Below are 21,795 nucleotides of genomic sequence, written 5' to 3'. Positions count from 1 at the left end.
GAAGTTGGAATTTTATTCTTCAGGCAACAGGGAGAGATTGATGTTTTCTAACAAAGAAGTGACGTGATGAATTTAGTATTTTAGGAAAACAAAAGTGAATTTAGCATTTAAAACAAAACCAAGAAGCAAAAGATGAGTGTATATTTTTTGATGTTCAACTAAATAGAAGGAGACAAATCAGGAGGAACCCTGAATGGAAAAGTCCACAAATAGTCGGAGCCTCTCAAACAAGTAGGTCCATAGCGACAGTCAAAGTTTAAGATAGTTTTGGAGATGAAAACTGAAAATGTGATGTTATTATAGCCTTGTAAGGAGCTTAGAATAGAAAAAGGGGAATACAGCTAGATGAAACTTGGTAGTTTGGGAAGAAATTTTAGTGGAGATTTTTTTCATGGAGGAAAGGGCTTTTGTAGATTTAGTTTGGAATGATATTTGCTGCCTAAGTTACATATGAAAACTATAATACAATATGGTTTCATTTAAAGGGAAATACAGTTTCCCATCTTCAATAATGAAGAGAAATTACCTTAATTCAAATAATGAGATTATTAAAAGTTATTGCAAAGGACATTTGTAGCTTCCCCAGTAAAAGCCTTTAGCTCATATGACAAAAAATAATCACAAAAATCTGTAACTGATGGAAAGATTTAGCAGCCACTATTTTCCACTGAATGGAGAATCCATAGTGGAAGACAGCCAAAATATGGACAAGGACTTAATGCAATGTAACCATTCCTATTTGGAAAAGCCATTGATAATCAAGCTACCCATGCAAGTCGTATTTAATTAAGTTTTCTTTGACAGAAAATTATGAGAGAGGTGTTGGTAAAACACATAAAACAATGCTTTTCAACCAGCAAAAGAAAAAATGAATTTTGGGATTCTTAGGTATGCTTAGGTATTTGTCACCCTATACTGGGTCTTAATTTTTCAGTGGGCATATAATTGGCAAACTCATAATCAACTCAGAAGAAAAAAATGATATAGAAACTATTAACTTGTACCCAGCACAGCCTTTTAAGAACATACCTATAGAAATAAAGTAATGCTCAACTCACTTTCATTATTAATCCTTAAGCCATGCTGTATATAAACCATAGATTAAAAAAAACTAATATATACTAATAATGTAAAAAACAAGAGAATGGGGCTTCCCTGGTGGCGCAGTGGTTGAGAGTCCGCCTGCCGATGCAGGGGACACAGGTTCATGCCCCGGTCCGGGAAGATCCCACATGCCGCGGAGCGGCTGGGCCCGTGAGCCATGGCCGCTGAGCCTGCGCGTCCGGAGCCTGGGCTCTGCAACGGGAAGAGGCCACAACAGTGAGAGGCCCGCGTACCGCAAAAAAAAAAAAAAAAAAACCCAAGAGAATGGTAGATCTCCTCAAGGCTGAGGTGGCATTTTTTGCTCTCTTCCCCCTTGTCTATAGCAGACACTACAAAAAGATCACAGCTGCAGAGCCTGGAGGAAACTTCAAAATACACTGTGATATAATATTTTCCATCAGCTAAAATTCACCTTAAAAAAGCTTCAGAGAGAAAACCTATGTTCATCCTCGTAAGTGTTAAAAAAGACCTTAGTCATCATGGTAATTAAGGTACAGGTTTGGATACAATCGTTAAGTGTGTGGCCAACAGAAGAACCTGCATCTGTTCTAAAATGGCTTAAACGTGTAAAACACGATGCTAGAAGAAGGATGGCTTAATCAAGCTTCAACTTTAGAAGAAAAATACACACAATTTTAAAAGACACCATCTTATATTATTTGGGCACATAATTTAATATTTTAATAGTGTTTAAATACCACTAACTTTCTATGAACATTTGAACCACAGGTAGTATTATGCCCATTCTATAGTTTCAAAAAGTATTTCATTAACCTTACATGTGTTGGTTATTGTAAATATTAGTAACATTTCACAAAACAAAATCCTACAACACATTCTGGTAAATTAGTTTCTGCTAAGAGGAGACTTGAGCATGAAACTTAAACAAGACTGTTTAATGGAATACAAATATCAATCTAGAAACTCTAATAAAAATCTCTCTTTGCTGGGTGAAGGCTCTTAGCTTTTACACAGAAAACCACATGTGGTGCCCCTCGAAATGCATTATATATCAGGCTCATAATCTTTCCTTCCACAAAAATGGCACAAGAATTGATTTCAATTATCATTCAATACTTATTTCCCTCTCCTGTCAAAAAAATGTTCCATACACTTGAAACTGAAGGTTGGCAGCCTGAATTCATTTATGGAACTTTTAAGCGTTATTGAATTACAGTGAATTTTCTAGTTCTCTCATTGTTACTGGGAGGATGCCTCAGAGTCTGAAGTATATGGTAGAATGTGCTACAGTGCCAACAGGCTTAGTAAGACCGATGGGAAGAAAAGCTTCTCAACAATTTGTCAAAATGAATTTCATAAATTAGGCTAACATGACTGATTATACATGACCAGCACCTCTCCTGCAGAACTGAGCTGACATCTCTCTTTGCTTTGTTTGCCCCCATACAAGTCCCTGTCTGGGTATGAACTGTTGGAAAAACCATGAGGTAATTTAAAAATAATTTTAAAATATTTTAAAATTTAAAAAATTTTAATTTTTAAAATTTTAAAAATTTTAAAAAATATTTTAAAAATAGACCTATGTCTTTTGAAACTAGAAACTATTTTACGTGTCTGAGGGTTTTGGTTTGTTTGTTTTCATGCTATACCAACACATAAGATGCAAGAGAGTATTTATGATGTTGTCAGTATGTTTTCATACAGTGTGATGTTCTGGTGGGCACTTCCAGAAGTTGTGTGCCTTTACTTGCACGTTCAATTCTCCCACAAAACTTTTGTTAAAAGGACAGCATTTCCACAAAGGAACAGCATACTTATCAACAGTACCAGCATGGTTGTAACTAAGGACAGTGGAACAGACTTGCAGTACTAGAAACTAAGGTTACACAGTTCTTTCTTTAAGCAATACCCCACTGGACCCCTCCAGCCCTATATATAAACTTTCCTATAAATGTTGCCATTGTTTTCCTCTACGGGATCCAGAGATTATGGGTTTGAAGGTTATATAATTTTGCATTCTATCTTTAAGAAAAAGGTTACAAAATTATTAATATAAGTTAAGCATGAGAGTGAATATTTATTTTGAACGAGAAAAGCAATCAGGACCAATTGCAAAATTTTAAAAGCTGAAAATACTACAAATATCACAAATTCCCGAAAATAATATAGTATTTTTATTAACTGCCTGATGTACCCCTAAACGACTTTTCCCTACTTTTTGAAGCACAGGTTTTTATCACCTCTAATATGACAATGATTTTATAATATTTTCTATAGAGAGTTGAAGAAATTCAGTTTTTTCCCTCTAGCATGGTTGATAGAAAAACATTGTTAACACTGATACTTTTGAAACATTTCTTTCAGTTTCACATCTCATTGATGGTTAGTTATAGACTGTTAGAATTGTCACATTTGGGGAAGCCCCTATCAAATTTCTTTCATTTAGTTGAGCTAAATGACATAGAAGAGTTTTTGACAGAACATTTCCAGCCCCAAACCATTCAGTTCCGGTTCCTCCAACACTAAGCACGCGTCCCAGCACCAGTGCCGAGGGCACGACTAAACAGCAGACTCAGATCTCCATCCATGAATACATCGGATGAGCCAGGAAGAGTATCCCCGGAGTTACTTCTACAATGCAATGTTAGCAGTACCTAACTCATACAAGTAAACCTAGTCGACTAAACCCAAACTTAAAGAATTTCCAACACAAACTCCACTTGGCACGCTCTCACAAACAGCCTTATCCACTCCAACACGACCCCACCCATGGGAAAGTGTGACAGGTAGGCAAGTGATCGCAACTGATAGCACGTAAAACACCTTACTTTTGCAACAAAGGAACATGACTGTGTGAGCACTTCCCCGTGCCTGGAAGGTCAGTTCTTCCAGCACGGCCCTCCCTCCTTCTGCCCCCTGCGCACACACCCCCACACAACACACCTCTGCCGAGCCTGGGCTGCCTGTCCCGACTCCTCCCTCATCCTCTTGACAGCAAACCTTAGTGTTTCCATCTTCAGTGTTACCTTTGCCTTGATTCTTCCAGTCACTTTCCTGTGCTCATAGTCAAGGCCACCTCTCACTAAGTTTCACCATTGTAGTCGAATCCCTAAATCCACCCTAACCAACTGAGAATGATAAAATTCCCCCAAACCTTAGTTTATCCTCTGCTTAAAAACCTTCATGTGGCCCTTTATTATACAATCAGTGGCATTATAACCTCAGCCTTTGAACTCATCTGTAACCCCAATTATTTCCCCTGCTATTTTAAATGAACTCTCTTTCCCCAAATTATTTTCCAGTATTCTTTGGGTTTGCTTTGAAAAGTCCCTCTTCTTGCCTTCCCCTTTATCATTCCTTTTTGCATGGAGCATCCTTCCTCTTCTCTCTAATTCTCAAAGTAATACTCATTCATCTTGGTCTGCTGTTGTTTTGCTTACCATCTTAGAGGTTTTTCTAAATACCCATAGTTGTGAAAATAATTATCTTTGCTGGAGAAGGTATAGTCTCTATTTGACACAATATATGCTATGTTGTACCTTCATTCAGTTATTGTTTACATAGAATGTGTATATGTATGGAACTGTGCATGTGTATAACATCTTTCCAACAATATCACAGGTTTAATTTATTTGCTATTACCAAGCACATTACTTAGAACTGCAAACATAAGATAAATGTAAGAAACAGTTTCTGCCTATAGGATGTCTAAATCTTGTAAGTGGGAGAAGATAAGAGTGACAATTATAATAGAGTAAGATAAGAGCCCCACACAGCAATTACATATTATATGTTAATCGTTAGACTTTTGGACCCTCCCACTAGACGCCATGCTTTTGAAAGTAGAGGCAGCGTCTCTTTAATCACAGTTTTAATTTTTTTTATTTTTTTATTTTTTTGCGGTATGCGGGCCTCTGTTGTGGTCTCTCCCGTTGCAGAGCACAGGCTCTGGACGCGCAGGCTCAGTGGCCATGGCTCACGGGCCTAGCCGCTCCACAGCATGTGGGATCTTCCCAGACTGGGGCACGAACCTGTGTCCCCTGCATTGGCAGGTGGACTCTCAACAACTGCGCCACCAGGGAAGCCCCACAGTTTTTATTTTTCCGACACCTAGTTTCTAGATGTATTGAGTTCTCTATAGTTGTAGATGCTCATGTAGGGGCTGGGAGATGTCCTAAATATTGCTGAGGGGATTCAAACACTGACTGATGATCTGGATTTAAGGTATGAAGTACAAATGACCTGTATACATGTGTTTGAGTTCTTTGTGAGACAAGTACTGTGTAGAATATAAAACTGGGTACAAGCCTCAGTCTACTATAGCTGGTTGGTAGTGTTATCATGAGATTAGTGACGGGAACCTAGTAGATATTCAAAAGTTTAAGTTTATTTTACATATTATCCACTGATAGAACTTTATATTTTGTTGTGTGGGAGCTTTTTAAAAATCTATTCCCCAAATCTACTTCAATCATGATGATGGAGCTGAAAAAAGTAAATGTACTCTTCTTAGCAGAAAGTCAGTGAAGAGAAGCTTTAAAATATTTAAAGTCTGGATTAGGACATGTAACAAACTAAAGTTCACATTTTTTAAAAGATTCAACTAACGCTAAAGATGGTTTTGAACAGCAGTCTCATTGACGGTGAGCTGTTTCAGGTTGGGCAAGCAGCCACAAGATCTGATCACCTGTAGACAGTCCACGTGGTCAGAGCCTCAGCAGGGAAGGAAGAAAGGTCTGAAGAGTGAATTGCCCCATACTGTCATTTATAATAAAGGGAATCTTGTCTAAGTAATTTTATCTGAAAGTTAAGAACCCCTTGATATTTTCACAATCAACTAAGCATGGTGCTGTTATTTTGCTACTGAGACACTTAAACTTTTGTTTTTCTTACCTCTTACAGAGGAATGAATTATTTAAAATTTTGGATTTCTGTCAAGTTCATAATATTTTTCTCCTTCTCTGGAAACTAATGCCTCTGCATATGGTCCTTGGGGCTGGGTACCCAGGAAGCATGCTTATGTTGTGTGAATGTCACGCCTACACCACCCACGTCACTGGTAGCTGATGAGTCTGTAGATCCCAGATCTGATTTCAAGAGACACCTGCTCTACAGTCATAGACACCTGGCAAGCCCGAATGAACACAATTCTCCCACCTGGGGATCCAGATTAGGGCTGAGAGATGGCCAGCCAGTCAGTATCTGTAGGTGAGGAGAACTGCACTTGGATGTGTAAACTTGGCAGCACCATGTGCTAAGTCATGTTGATCAGCGTAGCCAAATATCGAGTTTGTATGTTAAAGTGGAATGAAAACATATGCAAAAAAACCAGAGAGGAAATGTGGGGAGGGATTCTAGTGCCTCGGTTTAGCTATTTCTTAAGGCCTGATGGCATTCCTATTACTGGACTTCATGATGCCTAATACAGGAAATTTTTACATGTTGAGATGTGGGGAAGTCATTCTGGCTTATACATGAGTTAACTTGAATTATATTCTAACTAGAACAGCCTGTTTGTGGCCTATAAAACATACACTGTATATCTGCTTTAATTATTAAAGAAAAGGGTGCATTGACCAGAAGTAAAGAATGTCCATGTTAAAATAAAGACTAAATGCCTTCCTTCCTGGGACGCCAGTGCTGGTACTCCTTTGATGATAAGACTCCCTTCCCAGGGGACAGGGCCATATTGACTTGCTGTGTACATGCTGATCTGTTTTTTTGAAACCTTGAAGGAAAGTATCCCTGACTTGTTTGATGTTCTTTGCTCTGACAATGCATAAAACAGTGTTGAAAACCCTGCTTCTCTGGAGCAGTTCCTCAGAGTAATCCGGGAAGCTGGCTTCTGGATTATAGTCCTCAGTTTGGCTCAAATAAAACTCTTTTCTCTTCCTGTTATAGATTGTTTATTGATTTTCATTGACAGAGTCCCCCCCCCAAGGTTTGTTTTTTACTTATTTACTGCTAAAAGAAGATGACATAGCTTCTCCTATTTGCAAATAATGATGCCCAATTAATTCACAAAAAGTAGCTAAATGTCTGTGACTTCAATGGGTCCATAGCTTATCCCAGGGAGAAATTTAAGAGTATAATACATGATGAAATTTTGTGTAATAGTTATTTCTTATTGACTGTCTATAATGTTCGGGGTACTTATGCATGCTTATGTTTTAAGTGCTTATGGATGCTTATTCCTAACATTCATTGCAGTCTTGTGAGGCTGAAATGATTATCGCCATTATATAGAAGAGGAAATGCAAGCCGCAGGGTGTTATAAATTACACAGCTAGTGACACATTTCAAATTGTGGGATGCTGCTTTCTGTTTCAAAAATCGGGTGTGTTCACCCAGCAACACAACAGACTTTCCTGAAGGCCAAACTTTCCAACCCCCTGTCTGCGTCACTCCGTACTCCTCATTTCAACAAATGGCACCTCAGTTTTACCTGGTTGTTCAGTCCAAGGTTCAGTTTAACCTTCGCTTCACAAAATTATCTTTTACTCTTTTCTTTTTTCCCACCTCCTCCATCTATCCCATCATCAAATCCTACTAGATCATTTCCACAGTTCACTCAGAATAGACCTCTTCTTACCCCTCTAAGCCTCGTTTTGTCGATGGGGATGCCACCAGTCTCCTTATTTCAATTCTTGTGCCCACCTCACCACATATTCTGTTCTCTGCAATGTATACAGAAGAAATCTTTTAAAAAATAAATCTGCTCATGTCACTTTCCTGCCCCAAACTCTCCAATAGCAACATGAATTGGCCTGTCCATCCCTTGACCTCATCTGGTCCCCCTCACACACTCTCTCCAGCCTTGATGTCTTCCTTGCTGATCCCCAAACACTTCAAGCATGTTCCTCCTCAGTGCCTTTCTGCTTGCTGTTTCCTTAACCAGGGATGCCTTTGTATAGAGGCAGCCCCTTGGCCTAGACTCTACCTTTAGTTAGACACTTGCTGGAGCCTCTAGGTCAGAGAGACCTTCCCTAACAGCTCTTTTGATGGTGGTGCCCTCCTGCCACCTCCCTCTGGAGCCCTTATCTCTACCTGACTTTACTTTATTCATTTCTTTATATATGTTTGTTCCTGTCTTCTCCCACTAAAATGTAAGCATTATGAAAGTAAATATTTGATCTGGTTTGTTCACAGCTACATCTCTAGGACCATTAGAACAGTGCCTGAAATAAGATAGAGGCTCAGTAAAGGATTGAGTGAATGAATTAAAGGGACTGGATACTTTAAATCTAAGTTTTAAAAATCAGATTTACATGGTTTTGCATTTTCTTTTACTTACTATAAAAGAACCACACTCCTCTTAAATTTTCCCATTCAGAATATACCCTTTATCGGAATATGCCCATACTTCCATAAACTCTTTATTCCTTTGTAGCTTACTGTTTTTTGCCTTGCAGTCCTTGATCTATTCATTACAAATTGGAATGCATGTGAAAGATTACAATATTTTTGGAGCTACATGAAAAACTACAATGCTTTTCCAATCTTGTTCTCTTTCACTGTGCCCTATAAGCCCTGTAAATTCTTTGATTAATAACAATGTTGACCGCTATTTCTCTCTCTTTTAATTTTTGAAATAAAGATTTGACTGTTTAGGCTTCTGTTTGGAAGACAAATACACCATAGTGGCAAAGCACATAAAGATGGTAGACCTAGTTCCTCAGAGATAAAAAACAAAAAGAAAAACAAAAAACAATCCCACCTTCCCTGTTGTGGATTATTCATTCATTCAACAAGCACTTATTTCCTACACAGTACATCTCACGGAAGAGATGGTAGAACCAGGACCAGGGTTTGTGTTTTCAGATCAGTGGTCTTGTTCAGAGGGTAGAATATGTTTTCTGCTGCAGATGTTGCAATTTTCAGACTAAGATTTTAAATACTGATACCTGATGTTGTACAAGATACCTGAAATGAACACATTTCCCCTTTTCTCACAGAAATGGATTTTTAAACTTAATTTTTTTTTTTATCAAACGGGAATAAACTTTTATTTAACATATACAACACCAGGGGCACAAAAGGAGAGTTAGCACTGAAATATAAACTAGAAGCGTGAAACCAAACTCACGTGTGGTTCAGAACTTACCGACTGGAGATTTTCCAAGGGAGGAGAACGGATTTTTTTGCATGAGACTTGAAAAATGTAGATAGGAGCAAATACACAAATGCATGAAGTTAAAATAGGCCATTTCCGTGTTTTTACGACTTGTTCTTTCCTGAGATTCTGTCGCGCAAGTTTTCGATATTTGATAAAAAGCCGACACGCCCTGGGCACAACCGGCCTAACCTCTCGTGGACCCTAACCTTGGTCTTGGAACTTACCGCCTCACTGCTGAGCATTTTACAGAGGCCATGATTTTCAGATACACAGACGTGCGTACGAAGTAGACGCGAACAGCATCAGCCTTTCAGGTTTACTAGCAGCTTTGAGGTTTCGGCGACCCGGAAGCATTTCGGCTCAGAATGTGATTTTTTTCGCGACGCTAAGCACATGTGGGGGACCGCGCGGCGGACCGAGTTTTGTCCATTCCTCTCTGGGTTCGGCCCTGGAGCCAAAGAACCCGGACGCGGCGACGCCTCTCGGCCGTCCTTCGGGGGCCGCGGCGCACCGGCTGCCTGGGAACCTGGGCCGCCGAGCACGGGTCGGGGAGAACTGGGGCCGGGAACCGCGGCCGCCGCCACCCAGCACGGGCCGGGAGCCGGAGCCGCCCAGCACGGGCCGGGGAGGCCGGAGGGACGGCCGGTCGGCCGGCGTCCGCGGGGCGCGCTGGGTCAGGGTGGAGGCCCCAACTACCTGAGGATGTTGTGCCGCCTCCATGCTCCGGTTCTGGTTGCTCGAGCGCACCACCGCCACGCGCAGCCACGACGACGGTCCGCGACTCCCGCTGCCGGACTCCCCACCCAGCCGCGCCGCTTCCGCGCAAGATTAAACTTAATATTTTTTCTTCACTCTTACAGATATTAGTCAGTGTTTCATATTTAATCAGTAGCGTTCCTAAAAACTAACATGCTTTAAGCATTAATGTGTTCTTAGTGACACCTATCAACCATTTTCACTTTGTTTTAAGATTACATTTTTCTTGGTTATTAACCAGTCCATAAAACATTTATATGTTTTGAATGCACAGAATGTGACGGTAACCGTCCTTGAAGAGTTTATATTAGTAATCATTCACAGAGGACATTTGAGAGGACGGCATGTCTATGGATGGTTGAATGAAACAAACACCTAGATTAGGGGACGGGCACCCTGGAGAGGTTAAAGGCAAAATATATCTGTTTCATAGTACTATGATCTGGCTTGCATCAATTCAATTGAACATTTAGAGTGGACTTAGTATGGTTATACAAGTGAATAGAAAACTGCCCCTTTTTACAAGTTTCACAATCTAGTAGGAGAAATAGATACAGGGACTAGAATATATGACCAGTGGAAAGCTAACAACCTGGATGAAAGAGGTCAAAGGGAGTATAATGTGATACAGAGGACTGGAAAGGGAGGAGGTGCTTAGAGACACTGCACTTCTTCTGTTCAGTCTATATTTTTTGAGTTCTGAATTCTTACCTGCCAATTCCATATCTTTTATATAGTGAGAGAGTAGGATATTTAAATGAAAAACCATCTACATGGTCTTAAATTATTAACAAAGTTTATAATATAATCACATTATATTTGTCAAATACTTCTGAGTTATGTTAATCTTTATCATGTCCCAGGATAATCTTCTAAATACATGACTATTCACATTATGTTTATAATTATTTCCATTTTGAAATTGATTGAGTGTTCTAAAGATAAGAAAACCTGAGGATAATTTGTTTCTTAAAATCTAAGCTATTTAACTGATACTAACAACAATGATGGCACCTGTACAATGAAGGATTTTCTCAAAATGCCCTCATTTAGGGCTTCCCTGGTGGCGCAGTGGTTGACAGTCCACCTGCCGATGCAGGGGACACGGGTTCGTGCCCCGGTCTGGGAAGATCCGACATGCCGCGGAGTGGCTGGGCACGTGAACCATGGCTGCTGAGCCTGCGCGTCCGGAGCCTGTGCTCCGCAACAGGAGAGGCCACAACAGTGAGAGTCCCGCGTACCGGAAAAAAAACCAAAAACAAAAAAATGCCCTCATTTAAAATGCACTGCTAAATTCTGTTGCAAATGACATTTGTTTTCTGCAACAAACATTATTTGCTATATTCGTGGTATATGAATGTCTTTGAAGTTTAATTTATTCCCCATCAAACTTAACTCCTCCTAATTAACTGATTTCTCAAGAGTACTTACATACTCTTCATACCCCTCATGGGCTGGAGGAGGGGGTACCCTGTATCCTGGCACAGTGGGTGATGCCCGTGCTCGCGGGGCAGGGACGCCTCTTGCTACAGGGGGCACTGGAAGAGCACCACGGGTCACAGTGGTCCCTCTAGGGGTGAGAACGCCTCGTCCAGGTGGTGGGGGAGGAGGAATGGCACCCCCACGGCCCCTAGGAGAAACAGGTCACATACAGATGAGAAACAAGTAATGAGAGCAGGCAAAGCTCTCATCTTATAGCTTCTATACAATGGGAAGAAAACACATTTATTTCTGCATGTCTGAGTGTTGCGAGTGTGTGTGTTTAATGGAGATTCTTTAGGATATAAAGCATTTTGACCTCCACAGAATAAGTTTTGTAAATATTGGTTATGACTTAGTTATCATAAAAACCATGTAAAATAATTTGATATTTTCTTTTATAACACTAAAAATTCAAAGCAAAGCAAACAAAAATCAACCCACTCTGATTTTTATTCCAAATTCACCAAAAAAGTCTCAAATAAGAGCAGTGTCTAGTACATGACTCACTGTACCATCCATAGCTGCTAATTGTCAATGTGTCCTCCATGCTGGAGGTTATTGACAGTGATGGGCAATTTTGTCACTTACAAAAAAAAAAATCTGTCTGCACTTCGGTAAAATGTGGAACTCTAACCATCATGATATCATTCTGCTTATTATAGTAGCTTAAGTTTGAGGTCATTGTCACTGATTTATCATTATGCATGTAACCCCCTGAACTGGTACAGTCCCTGATAAAATTTATTTCCTATGGTAACTATGGTGCTAGTGAAATACATGAGGGCTCTGCAAAAAAAATAACACACTGAGTACTTGGTACTGTAGTGCTTGACACAAAATTAACTTGTATTAAAAGTCTAAGATCAAATGGTTGCAGTAAACTCTTATGGTATTCTGAGGCCTTTGGAAAGGTTGAGTGTTTGTCTAAAGTTTTTGGGCAAAAGCATGGTTATTTCACTTTTTATTATGTCTGAAAGTTTGGCCTCTAGAAAGTACTGCTTTCAGCAAGAACGCTAAAGCTTTGGGGGAAATAATGATCATGGGTTGTGAACCATCACACTGTTTGGCTGCACCCACAGATGGGGTTGTAGGTTATGCTTTCTGCTATGAGGAGCAGTCAGCTGGCTCTTGCAGAAAATGAGCTTGACGAGTGAACAATAAGAATGCTGGTAAAGCTTTTAAAAGTTGTAAATAGATTATAGAGCTGATGAATAGAGAGATTATTAGAGAACTTACTGTGAGTCTAATGTACAGAGAATGCTCTCCTGTACTGGGAGACCCTAGAAGGCCCAGTGCCCACTTCAAGCACAATGTAACTGAGACCACAATATTCTACATTAGCATGATAATATAAAAGCTGATCTATAAGATGGATATAAAGAGTAATTTTTCCTTCACTGGATCTCCAAGCACCTTATATACAGGGTGTGCATACACCCAGGTTTGCCCAGAATAGTTCAGAATTACAACTGTTGTCCTAGTTTAGCATTTTAATACTTTCAATAGTGTCCCTGTGTGGGTGGTAAGTTATATGTCACCTTACTTTAAACTATATTCACAAGTTATATCTATACCACTGAATAATCACAGGTAAGTGTTATAACTCCCTGAGCCTAAGGTAGATTATTTTTCTAAAGGGTAAAATAAGATTTCTGAATCTGTAGCCATTCTTCCTGCTTTAAAATTATATGATGCTCAAATCAAATCTAATTTCTCATCCCATTCCTTCATCAACTGTCTCTCAGACAGAGCCCTGGAAAATCTGTCTCTTGAATCTGACTCATTACCTCCTACACATTACATCCCTTCCCTGGAATATTAACCCTATATCTCTCTTCAACTCAAGTCCTCACTTCAACTCAAGATTCACATCACCTATTTAGAACGTAGTGTCCCTGGCTGAATCCACTCTACAATGTTCTTTCCTTTATTTTTCTGACTTCTTGAAAATTTTCTATCCTTAATTCTTCACCTCCTGCTCATTCCTGAATCAAATGCAATCTAGTTATTGCTTTCTCCTCTTTTTTTTTTTTAACATCTTTATTGGGGTATAATTGCTGCTTTCTCCTCTTTATTGAAAATATTCTTGACTGGTATCACCAGAAGCCTACTGGTTTCTAAATCCACTGGAAATCAGTCCCCATTCCACTGTAACTGTTATATTTATCACTATGGGTTACTATCTGGAAAACGCCTTCTTTGAACTTTTATGACTCTGATTTTCTCCATATTTCTTCCTCCCTCCTTTATATTCTTCAGGCTCATTCATTGACATCTACTCCTGGGCCCACCTTGGAATGTGGCTATCCCCATTTTCTTCCCCCCACCCTCCTTCTGTGCCTCACGGTGCACCCCTGCAGTCTCTAACCCTGATGGCTGTTATCTCTTTCCTTCCTACCACACACCATACCCTGGATCATGTCTCCTTAACTGGTCTGCATATTAGAGTCACTTAAAGACCTTAGAAAACCTCCAGACTCCAGGCCATACCCCAGGCCAATTAAGTCACAGTCTCTAGCAGCAGCGAGCTTTCAGTGATTCCAATGTGCAGACCAGTTTGGGAACCACTGCCTTACATCTGTCATCTAACTTAAAAATCTTGACAACCTTGTCATATAGCCATTTCTAAGCTATTTTAAAGGTTGAGAACCAAGTCACAGAAAGTACAAGTCATCTTCCCAAGGTCACACTGGCAATCCATAGACCTAGGATTAATTATATTCTTCATTAAATTTGGTCCTTCACCTAATTTTAGTGGATGATGTCATTAATCTCTAACCAGGACAGACATGAGAGAGTTGTACTGTCTAGGACCACTCTCTTGTCTCCAACATCTAATTGGGCACTAATTTGTATAAATTCTAATCTCTAATCTAGTCCTTTATCTCTCTTAACACTCCAAGTGGTATTCATTTCTGTGTTGGATAATGAACTTGTATTCTCCCTGGCTTCCTTGCCACACACCTCTCTGTCTGTCTTTCTCTCTTTGATCTAATTCTTCTCTATCACTCACAGTGGTGACTGAGTAGTCTTTCTTGGAGACAAATATGATTAGTCCCCTCTTTAAAAAGCTCCATTAGATTCTATCTATGTATTAGTTCTCATTGTAGTAAACAAAACCTTCAAAGTCTGCCTCAAATGTTTTATTTTCCACTGTTCACTCTCATTCAACATGTAGCAGTGATGTGTGTGAAGATCTTAATTCTTCAATTACATAATATATATTATTATAATATATAGATGTAATACTTTGTTTTCTGGTATGCATTATTATTGGAAGATTAGATAGTTTTCATAGATATGCTTGTTGAAACATAAATTCCTTTAATTAAAGAAATTTTCAACAAATTAAAGTTTTAAAAATATACCAGGTACCGTTCTTTTTGAATTTCAGTGTAACTGAATAACTTTAAAAAGTCACAATTTCATAAATATGTACAAATCAGCATCCATTAACCCATGTGTTCAAGAACTTTCTGATCAATATGATCTTCTGTTTTGTGAAGCTATTTTCTTATTCTTATTTAATTGCAGATATATTTCATCATGTGGTTTGAAACAGAAGACAACAGAGTTCTGCTACATTTACTTTTATTAATGTTAATACATTAATTATATCAAGATAGCATTGAAAGTGAGGTTTAATTTTCAATATTAATTTTCTTTTTTAACATATGCAGTATCAGATTGTATGATATATGGAATGTTAAAAAGCAAAAGCTTTCAATCAAATTTTTCTTCTAAGATATTTAAAAGTCTAGATTATAATGCACTCTTCTTTATTAAATAATTAAAGAGATTAATATTTTACATTAAAACTTCACTGAAATTGAAATCTTATATGGTCCACTCAAATATGACAAATGTATTATTACCTTAAGGAACACCAATAACAAAACAAAGTCTTTTAATATGATGATTTTGTAATCTCAAAAGCAGGTTAATGCATTATTCTTTTAAATGGTCCCTATTCCAAGGAATATAGAATAGAAAAAAACTTGTTGCCTCTATAGTCATTCAATACATACTTAGGTTACACCATATATAACTGCCAAAATTATCATTTTTTGAACTACAAAAGTGACAATTTCATTATTAAAATCCTATGATTTAATCAGTTTAAGATTGTCTGCAATGGTGTCATTTCACAACCCATCATGCTGAAGTTAATATAAAGGCTTTGTAAAAGGCTGATTCCATTAAAAAAAGTCCATAAAAATGTTATGTCACATTAATTTTTAGCAATAAACTAATGTTCCTAGGTAGCATTAGAAAGCTCATATAAAAAAAATTTTTTTAAGAAAAAAATGTGAAAATAATCACTGAAACATTTTCAGAAGTTTTTCTTTTAATCAAAGTAATTTCTATAATTGCCACATTTTACCTTTAGTCAATTATTTCCTTGATATTTTATTTGGAAATTGATCATTCTTAACTTCTTTTCTGATAGTGTAAAATTTTTTGAGGTGTCTGTGACTTAAAAACAGTGGTGTTTTGAAAGGTGGTGAAAATATTTGGGGAGTAATTTTAAAAATAAATTGAATCAGCAAAGTATCTTAGAATCTCTTAAGATGGTTTCTATGCAATACATGAAATAGTATTCTAAATCTAAGTCGTTTAGAGATTTGAAGGCCAACTATAACAGGATAAAGAGAATGACAGAGTTACACAGTCTGTGTGTGAATGCTATGAGTATTTTTCACTTTACCTCTTTGCAAAACAATGCTTTCTCTTGAAAGCTTGGCAAATGTAGAATCCTACAAAACAAATTCTGTTGCAGAAAAATTCCAATTTCTTTGCAAAGTGAACAATATCAAATAAAATCTTCTCTGATGACATTGCAGAGTCAAATATAACTAAGCTTTAAATATTCTTACCATCAGCCATGTAACAAATGTGCTTCTGGCTTTCTGGACTGGTGGTGTGTATATATATATAAATGTGTGTGTATATATATAATACACATACATATAATATATATATAATCTACTTATCTATCTAAATATATATATATCTACCGACCTACCTATATCTATCATTATCCTCATCTATCTGTCTACCTATCTGGCAAGACTGTATCAATTCATGGGCCATTTAAGGCATAGATAATATTTGTAATTTTCTCTTCATTCAAGGTCATCCTGGTTCAAAGATGCATATGATTGAATCATCTGCATGTCCTAATCCTGGGGACAAAACCAAAACGTAGAAACTCTTAGGTTTGCTCCTCTTATTTTCTTAGGAAGCTGTTAAGAGCTCAAACTCTGAATTCTAGAGTCAGACTACCTGTGTGTCCTCAGGCATATTGCTTACATCTTTATCAGTTGCTCACCTGTAAATAATGCTTAACCCTACTATGGAGGATTTGATGAGTTAATAACTTATATAAAGCTCTTACAAGCTATGTAAGCATCTGTTGTTATTGCTTTTGTGGTGGTGGTGGTTATTGTTGCTGATATTGTTGTTGTTTATTCCTAGCTGTGATCATGACACAGAACAGGCCAGCAAAGTATTGCCATCCTTATTGGCTGTTAATTTATTTAAAGTAAGAACAAATGTACCTTGAAGGAGTTGTGGGAGCTATTCTGATCCCTCTGCCTTTAATACCTCTGCCACGACCAGAGTCCTCTGAGCCATTTAAGTAAGATAATTCACGTAGTTGTTCCTGACGAATTTCATCATTGTAGTCCTAGAAGAAAAAACATGACCTGATGAGCTAAAATGGAGCATGGAGTTCTTAGAACTGAACAAACACAGTAAGAAAGGAAATGTTTCACTTATTTTCTGGTAGACAAAAATCTAAAATGAGGTAAAAGTAAATATAATTTAAGTTCCTAGTTTTATGCAGAGAAACTGAAGTTGCTTCTTTTACCAAGGAAGTACTCAGCAGGAAATCAGATGAGATTTGCTGGGATATCACTTTATATGTTAGCTAGAAAAGGAAAGGTAACAATATAGAACAAGATCTTGGAAGGTCCCAAGGTCATGGTTCCTAATAAGAGGATTACTGAAAAACAACTTTAGTGGTATAAGTACGTGTAGATTGTTAAAGACTGCATAATACTCAAATAGTTCCTGATGCATAAACTGAAAAGGGGCAATCCCAAGGACCAAAGTAGATACTGTGTTAAAATAATTAAAAAGTGCAAAAAAATATCAGTTTCAGACAACTGGGAAGCTATGCAATCCAACTAAAAAACTTGAGGGGCAATGTTTAGAAATAAATAATTTTCTATGTGTTCTAGCATTGGGCTGATGGAGAATGACAGCCATAGCAGAAGACACACTTCACAGTAACAGCCAGAGATTTGGTCAAAGTCAAAGAGACGATCTCTATCCTTCATCAGTGGAAATGTATCAGTCATTTCAATAGGACCAAAGAGTGGATCTGAGTCACTGAAGATGAATGCTATCTTCAAAAAACAAGTGTCAGTCTTACCTGTTTCTCTTTTTACTAACACACACATGAATGCACACACACACCCTGGTAGAACAGTACAAAACTGAGTAATTGGTATTTTTGCCTAACGGGCAATCCAAGTAAATTCTTTTTCAGTAAAGATGTGTTTATGTGAAAACCATGAGCTGTCTAGGAGTTGAGACGAGAAATATTTGTAGAAATATCTGGGTTAACATAAATGATGTCTGAGGTCTGGTAGTGGACACTTAAGCCAGGTTAGCTCTGCACTTGTGAGTTATAGTAACAGCACATGGAAACCGTGCACTCACCTGCACAGCCTGGTCTAGAAGATGGAGGGGATGCATTCAGCCTACAAGCTTTTCTAAAGCACAGCTTTACCTCATGGTCCAAAAACTGCCTTGTTCACAAGCAAAAGTACTAGTCACTCCAAAGCACTTACTTTTTATTTTTAACATGTTGCTTTCACATTTATCCTGTTCAGCACCTGATTATAGTGGTAATGGGCTCAAGACAGTTGATTGACAGAAGAGCTATAGTAGAAAATGATAGTTTTTAACAATTACTCAATTTATACCTCTTAATTTTCACATTCAAGCAACAACCAAACTGAAGAATAAGCATGTCTACTATTTTATTAGGTACAGGGAATGTGATGAATTGCTACTTCTGACTGAACTGAGCAGCCACCATGAAAATGAAAAATTAATTCCATAATTTTCCCATGTAATATTCCTAATTTGAAAGCAGATCTTTGCAGCTTCTTATCTAAGAAAAATCCATGGACTCCTAAAGGTCTTTATGAATTATAAAAAGAGATAGATTCTCATTTTTGGCAACATTGAGGGTTGAGATAAAAATTAACAAATAGCAGATAAATTCATACATGTAAAATTTACTTTAGAGAATATCTTTATGCCAGAATTAGAAAATATATTATTGTGGATATTAGCATGAATATTTGACACTACAGGTTAAGTTAGTTCTTACTGTAAGCAAAACACTACTGTTAGTGTATAATCAAGTATCTTATGAGCTCAGCTAGATATACTCTGTTTTAAGAACTGGATCATCTTCCAGGGTTGTGGTGGTGAAGTGAATGCAGAACTCTAAATACAGGTGTAACTGACTTAGAATATGAGTCGCTCTGTTCTGAAATCATATTGCTCCCAAGGCCATGGTACACAAGAGCAACTCCCAGTCAATGACCAAATGTGGTTGAAATGCTAAAATAGGCCCATTCTTGGGAGTCACAGTTCTCCTCTGCCCGTGCCTCAAGGATTCCTAGACAGCTGGGATGAATTTCCCTTTAATACCATTGCTTCTGGGCTGTGACCTCTTTCCTTTCGGTCAGATATTCTAGTGTGAAGGCTCTCCAGTCTTCCTTGGCTTCCTCATTTTATTTATTTAGTTAGTTAGTTTTTTGTCCAAGATCATTTTTCCTAATGAACTCCTTACATGTTTAATCTCAACTAATCCTGATTCTGGGAGGACCAAAACTAACACACAGAATGTTGACAAAATCAAGTTCCTAAAATTACAAGCTGAGAGATTTTGTAAATCCACTGATGTTAATGCTGCTGGAACCTATTCTGTTCAACATATCTTATACTCTGATTAATTGGAGTATTTGCCATTCTCTTACTTTAAAATGGTTACATACAGATTAAACATGGAACTGATTACTGACTAGCAAAAAGGGTAGTAATCAATGTTTATTTTAAGAAAGTAAATTGTATGTTGCCCAATTTTCTAAATCACTTCACTTAATAAAAATGTATGAAAGAGTCAGACATAGAGTGAACTAACATAAGGCATGTTTTGGGCGTTGGCTGACATAGATGAATTGTGGAAAGAGGGAGAAGGCTGGTTGGTGTGTGTATGTGTGGTGAAGTGAGATAGAGAAAGAGAGGTTGGGCAACCACAAGCTATTCAATAGTGCCTTAGTGGAAATTATACTGTATGACTTGGTAAGGTAGGAATAAAAGAAATTTTAAATGCAGAAATGGCTAGAAGTACAATGACACCATTAACCAAAGAAAGAAAGGAATGAAAAAAGTTTAGAGGTAGAGAATTTATATTTTGCCTTGATAATCTTAAGTTTAAAATGCCAAGGAGACATTAAAGTTTATCTTAGAAATTCAGATCTAGGTCAGGGGAGTAAATCTGAATGTCATTTGCACACACTTGTGATAAATGAAACATGGAGATTGCCTAAGAGAATAGTAACATAATGTAGTGACAAACATTTTCTAATCATACTTCATACTTCTAATGCAAATTTATATCACTGAAGAAAATCAGTTGACTTATTACAATATTATGATCATTAAATGACCAGGTCTTTAATAAACTCAAGTTTTTCTAATTAGACAACTAAAATATATATACCACTGTATTTATAGTAATGAAGCATCTAGCTGTCTCAAATAAATACAAAAGAATTTTAAATGCCCAAATGTAGAGATACTGAAACTCTAAGTATTCTCTAGACTGAATATATCCTGTGTATTATTTTTATGATATAGATATAATTTTCTAAACCCCCAAATCTTTTTTTTTTTTAACATCTTTATTGGGGTATAATTGCTTTACAATGGTGTGTTAGTTTCTGCTTTATAACAAAGTGAATCAGTTATACATATACATATGTTCCCATATCTCTTCCCTCTTGCATCTCCCTCCCTCCCACCCTCCCTATCCCACCCCTCCAGGCTGTCACAAAGCACCGAGCCAATATCCCTGTGCCATGCGGCTGCTTCCCACTAGCTATCTACCTTACTACGTTTGTTAGTGTGTATATGTCCATGACTCTCTCTCGCCCTGTCACAGCTCACCCTTCCCCCTCCCCATAACCTCAAGTCCGTTCTCTAGGAGGTCTGCGTCTTTATTCCTGCCTTACCCCTAGGTTCTTCATGACATTTTTTTTTTCTTAAATTCCATATATATGTGTTAGCATACGGTATTTGTCTTTTTCTTTCTGACTTACTTCACTCTGTATGACAGACTCTAGGTCTATCCACCTCATTACAAATAGCTCAATTTCGTTTCTTTTTATGGCTGAGTAATATTCCATTGTACATATGTGCCACATCTTCTTTATCCATTCATCTGGTGATGGGCACTTAGGTTGTTTCCATCTCCGGGCTATTGTAAATAGAGCTGCAATGAACATTTTGGTACATGACTCTTTTTGAATTTCGGTTTTCTCAGGGTATATGCCCAGTAGTGGGATTGCTGGGTCATATGGTAGTTCTATTTGTAGCTTTTTAAGGAACCTCCATACTGTTCTCCATAGTGGCTGAACCAATTCACATTCCCACCAGCAGTGCAAGAGTGTTCCCTTTTCTCCACACCCTCTCCAGCATTTATTGTTTCTAGATTTTTTGATGATGGCCATTCTGACTGGTGTGAGATGATATCTCATTGTAGTTTTGATTTGCATTTCTCTAATGATTAATGATGTTGAGCATTCTTTCATGTGTTTGTTGGCAGTCTGTATATCTTCTTTGGAGAAATGTCTATTTAGGTCTTCTGCCCATTTTTGGATTGGGTTGTTTGTTTTTGTTTTTTTGTTATTGAGCTGCATGAGCTGCTTGTAAATTTTGGAGATTAATCCTTTGTCAGTTGCTTCATTTGCAAATATTTTCTCCCATTCTGAGGGTTGTCTTTTGGTCTTGTTTATGTTTCTTTTGCTGTGCAAAAGCTTTGAAATTTCATTAGGTCCCATTTGTTTATTTTTGTTTTTATTTCCATTACTCTAGGAGGTGGGAAACCCCCAAATCTTTAATTGTATATTATATGCTTATATCCAGCTCTTCATGAAGCACAGATCTAACTTTGAATTAATCTTTCATCACTAGGACATGAGTCCATCCTGTTGAACATTTAATTGTGGCATATGTTGCTGATGCTTCAGTTACATAGGATCTTAAAAATACTCATAAACAAAATATTC

The 21,795-nt window shown here is 37.7% G+C and overlaps 1 protein-coding gene across 4 annotated transcripts in view; it reads right to left on the bottom strand.

Moving 5' to 3' along the window:
* The window catches only part of KHDRBS2 (KH RNA binding domain containing, signal transduction associated 2), a 739,251-nt gene that overhangs the window by 316,217 nt on the left and 401,239 nt on the right, over nt 1-21,795 (bottom strand). For all 4 annotated transcript variants that reach the window (XR_010946892.1, XM_067753529.1, XM_067753530.1 and 1 more), the window contains exons 5-6: nt 16,981-17,108; nt 11,369-11,567 (exon numbers count right to left, since the gene is read on the bottom strand). Coding sequence is in view for 3 of the 4 variants with exons in the window: in XM_067753529.1 (XP_067609630.1) it covers nt 11,369-11,567; nt 16,981-17,108 (327 nt within the window). In the remaining variant the exon portion in view is untranslated. The remainder of the gene's footprint in view (nt 1-11,368; nt 11,568-16,980; nt 17,109-21,795) is intronic.

The sequence above is a fragment of the Pseudorca crassidens genome, chromosome 10 (genome assembly GCF_039906515.1).
Source record: "Pseudorca crassidens isolate mPseCra1 chromosome 10, mPseCra1.hap1, whole genome shotgun sequence".
In the NCBI taxonomy this organism is placed as follows: domain Eukaryota; kingdom Metazoa; phylum Chordata; class Mammalia; order Artiodactyla; family Delphinidae; genus Pseudorca; species Pseudorca crassidens.
This window is presented reverse-complemented; position numbering and strand designations above follow the sequence as displayed.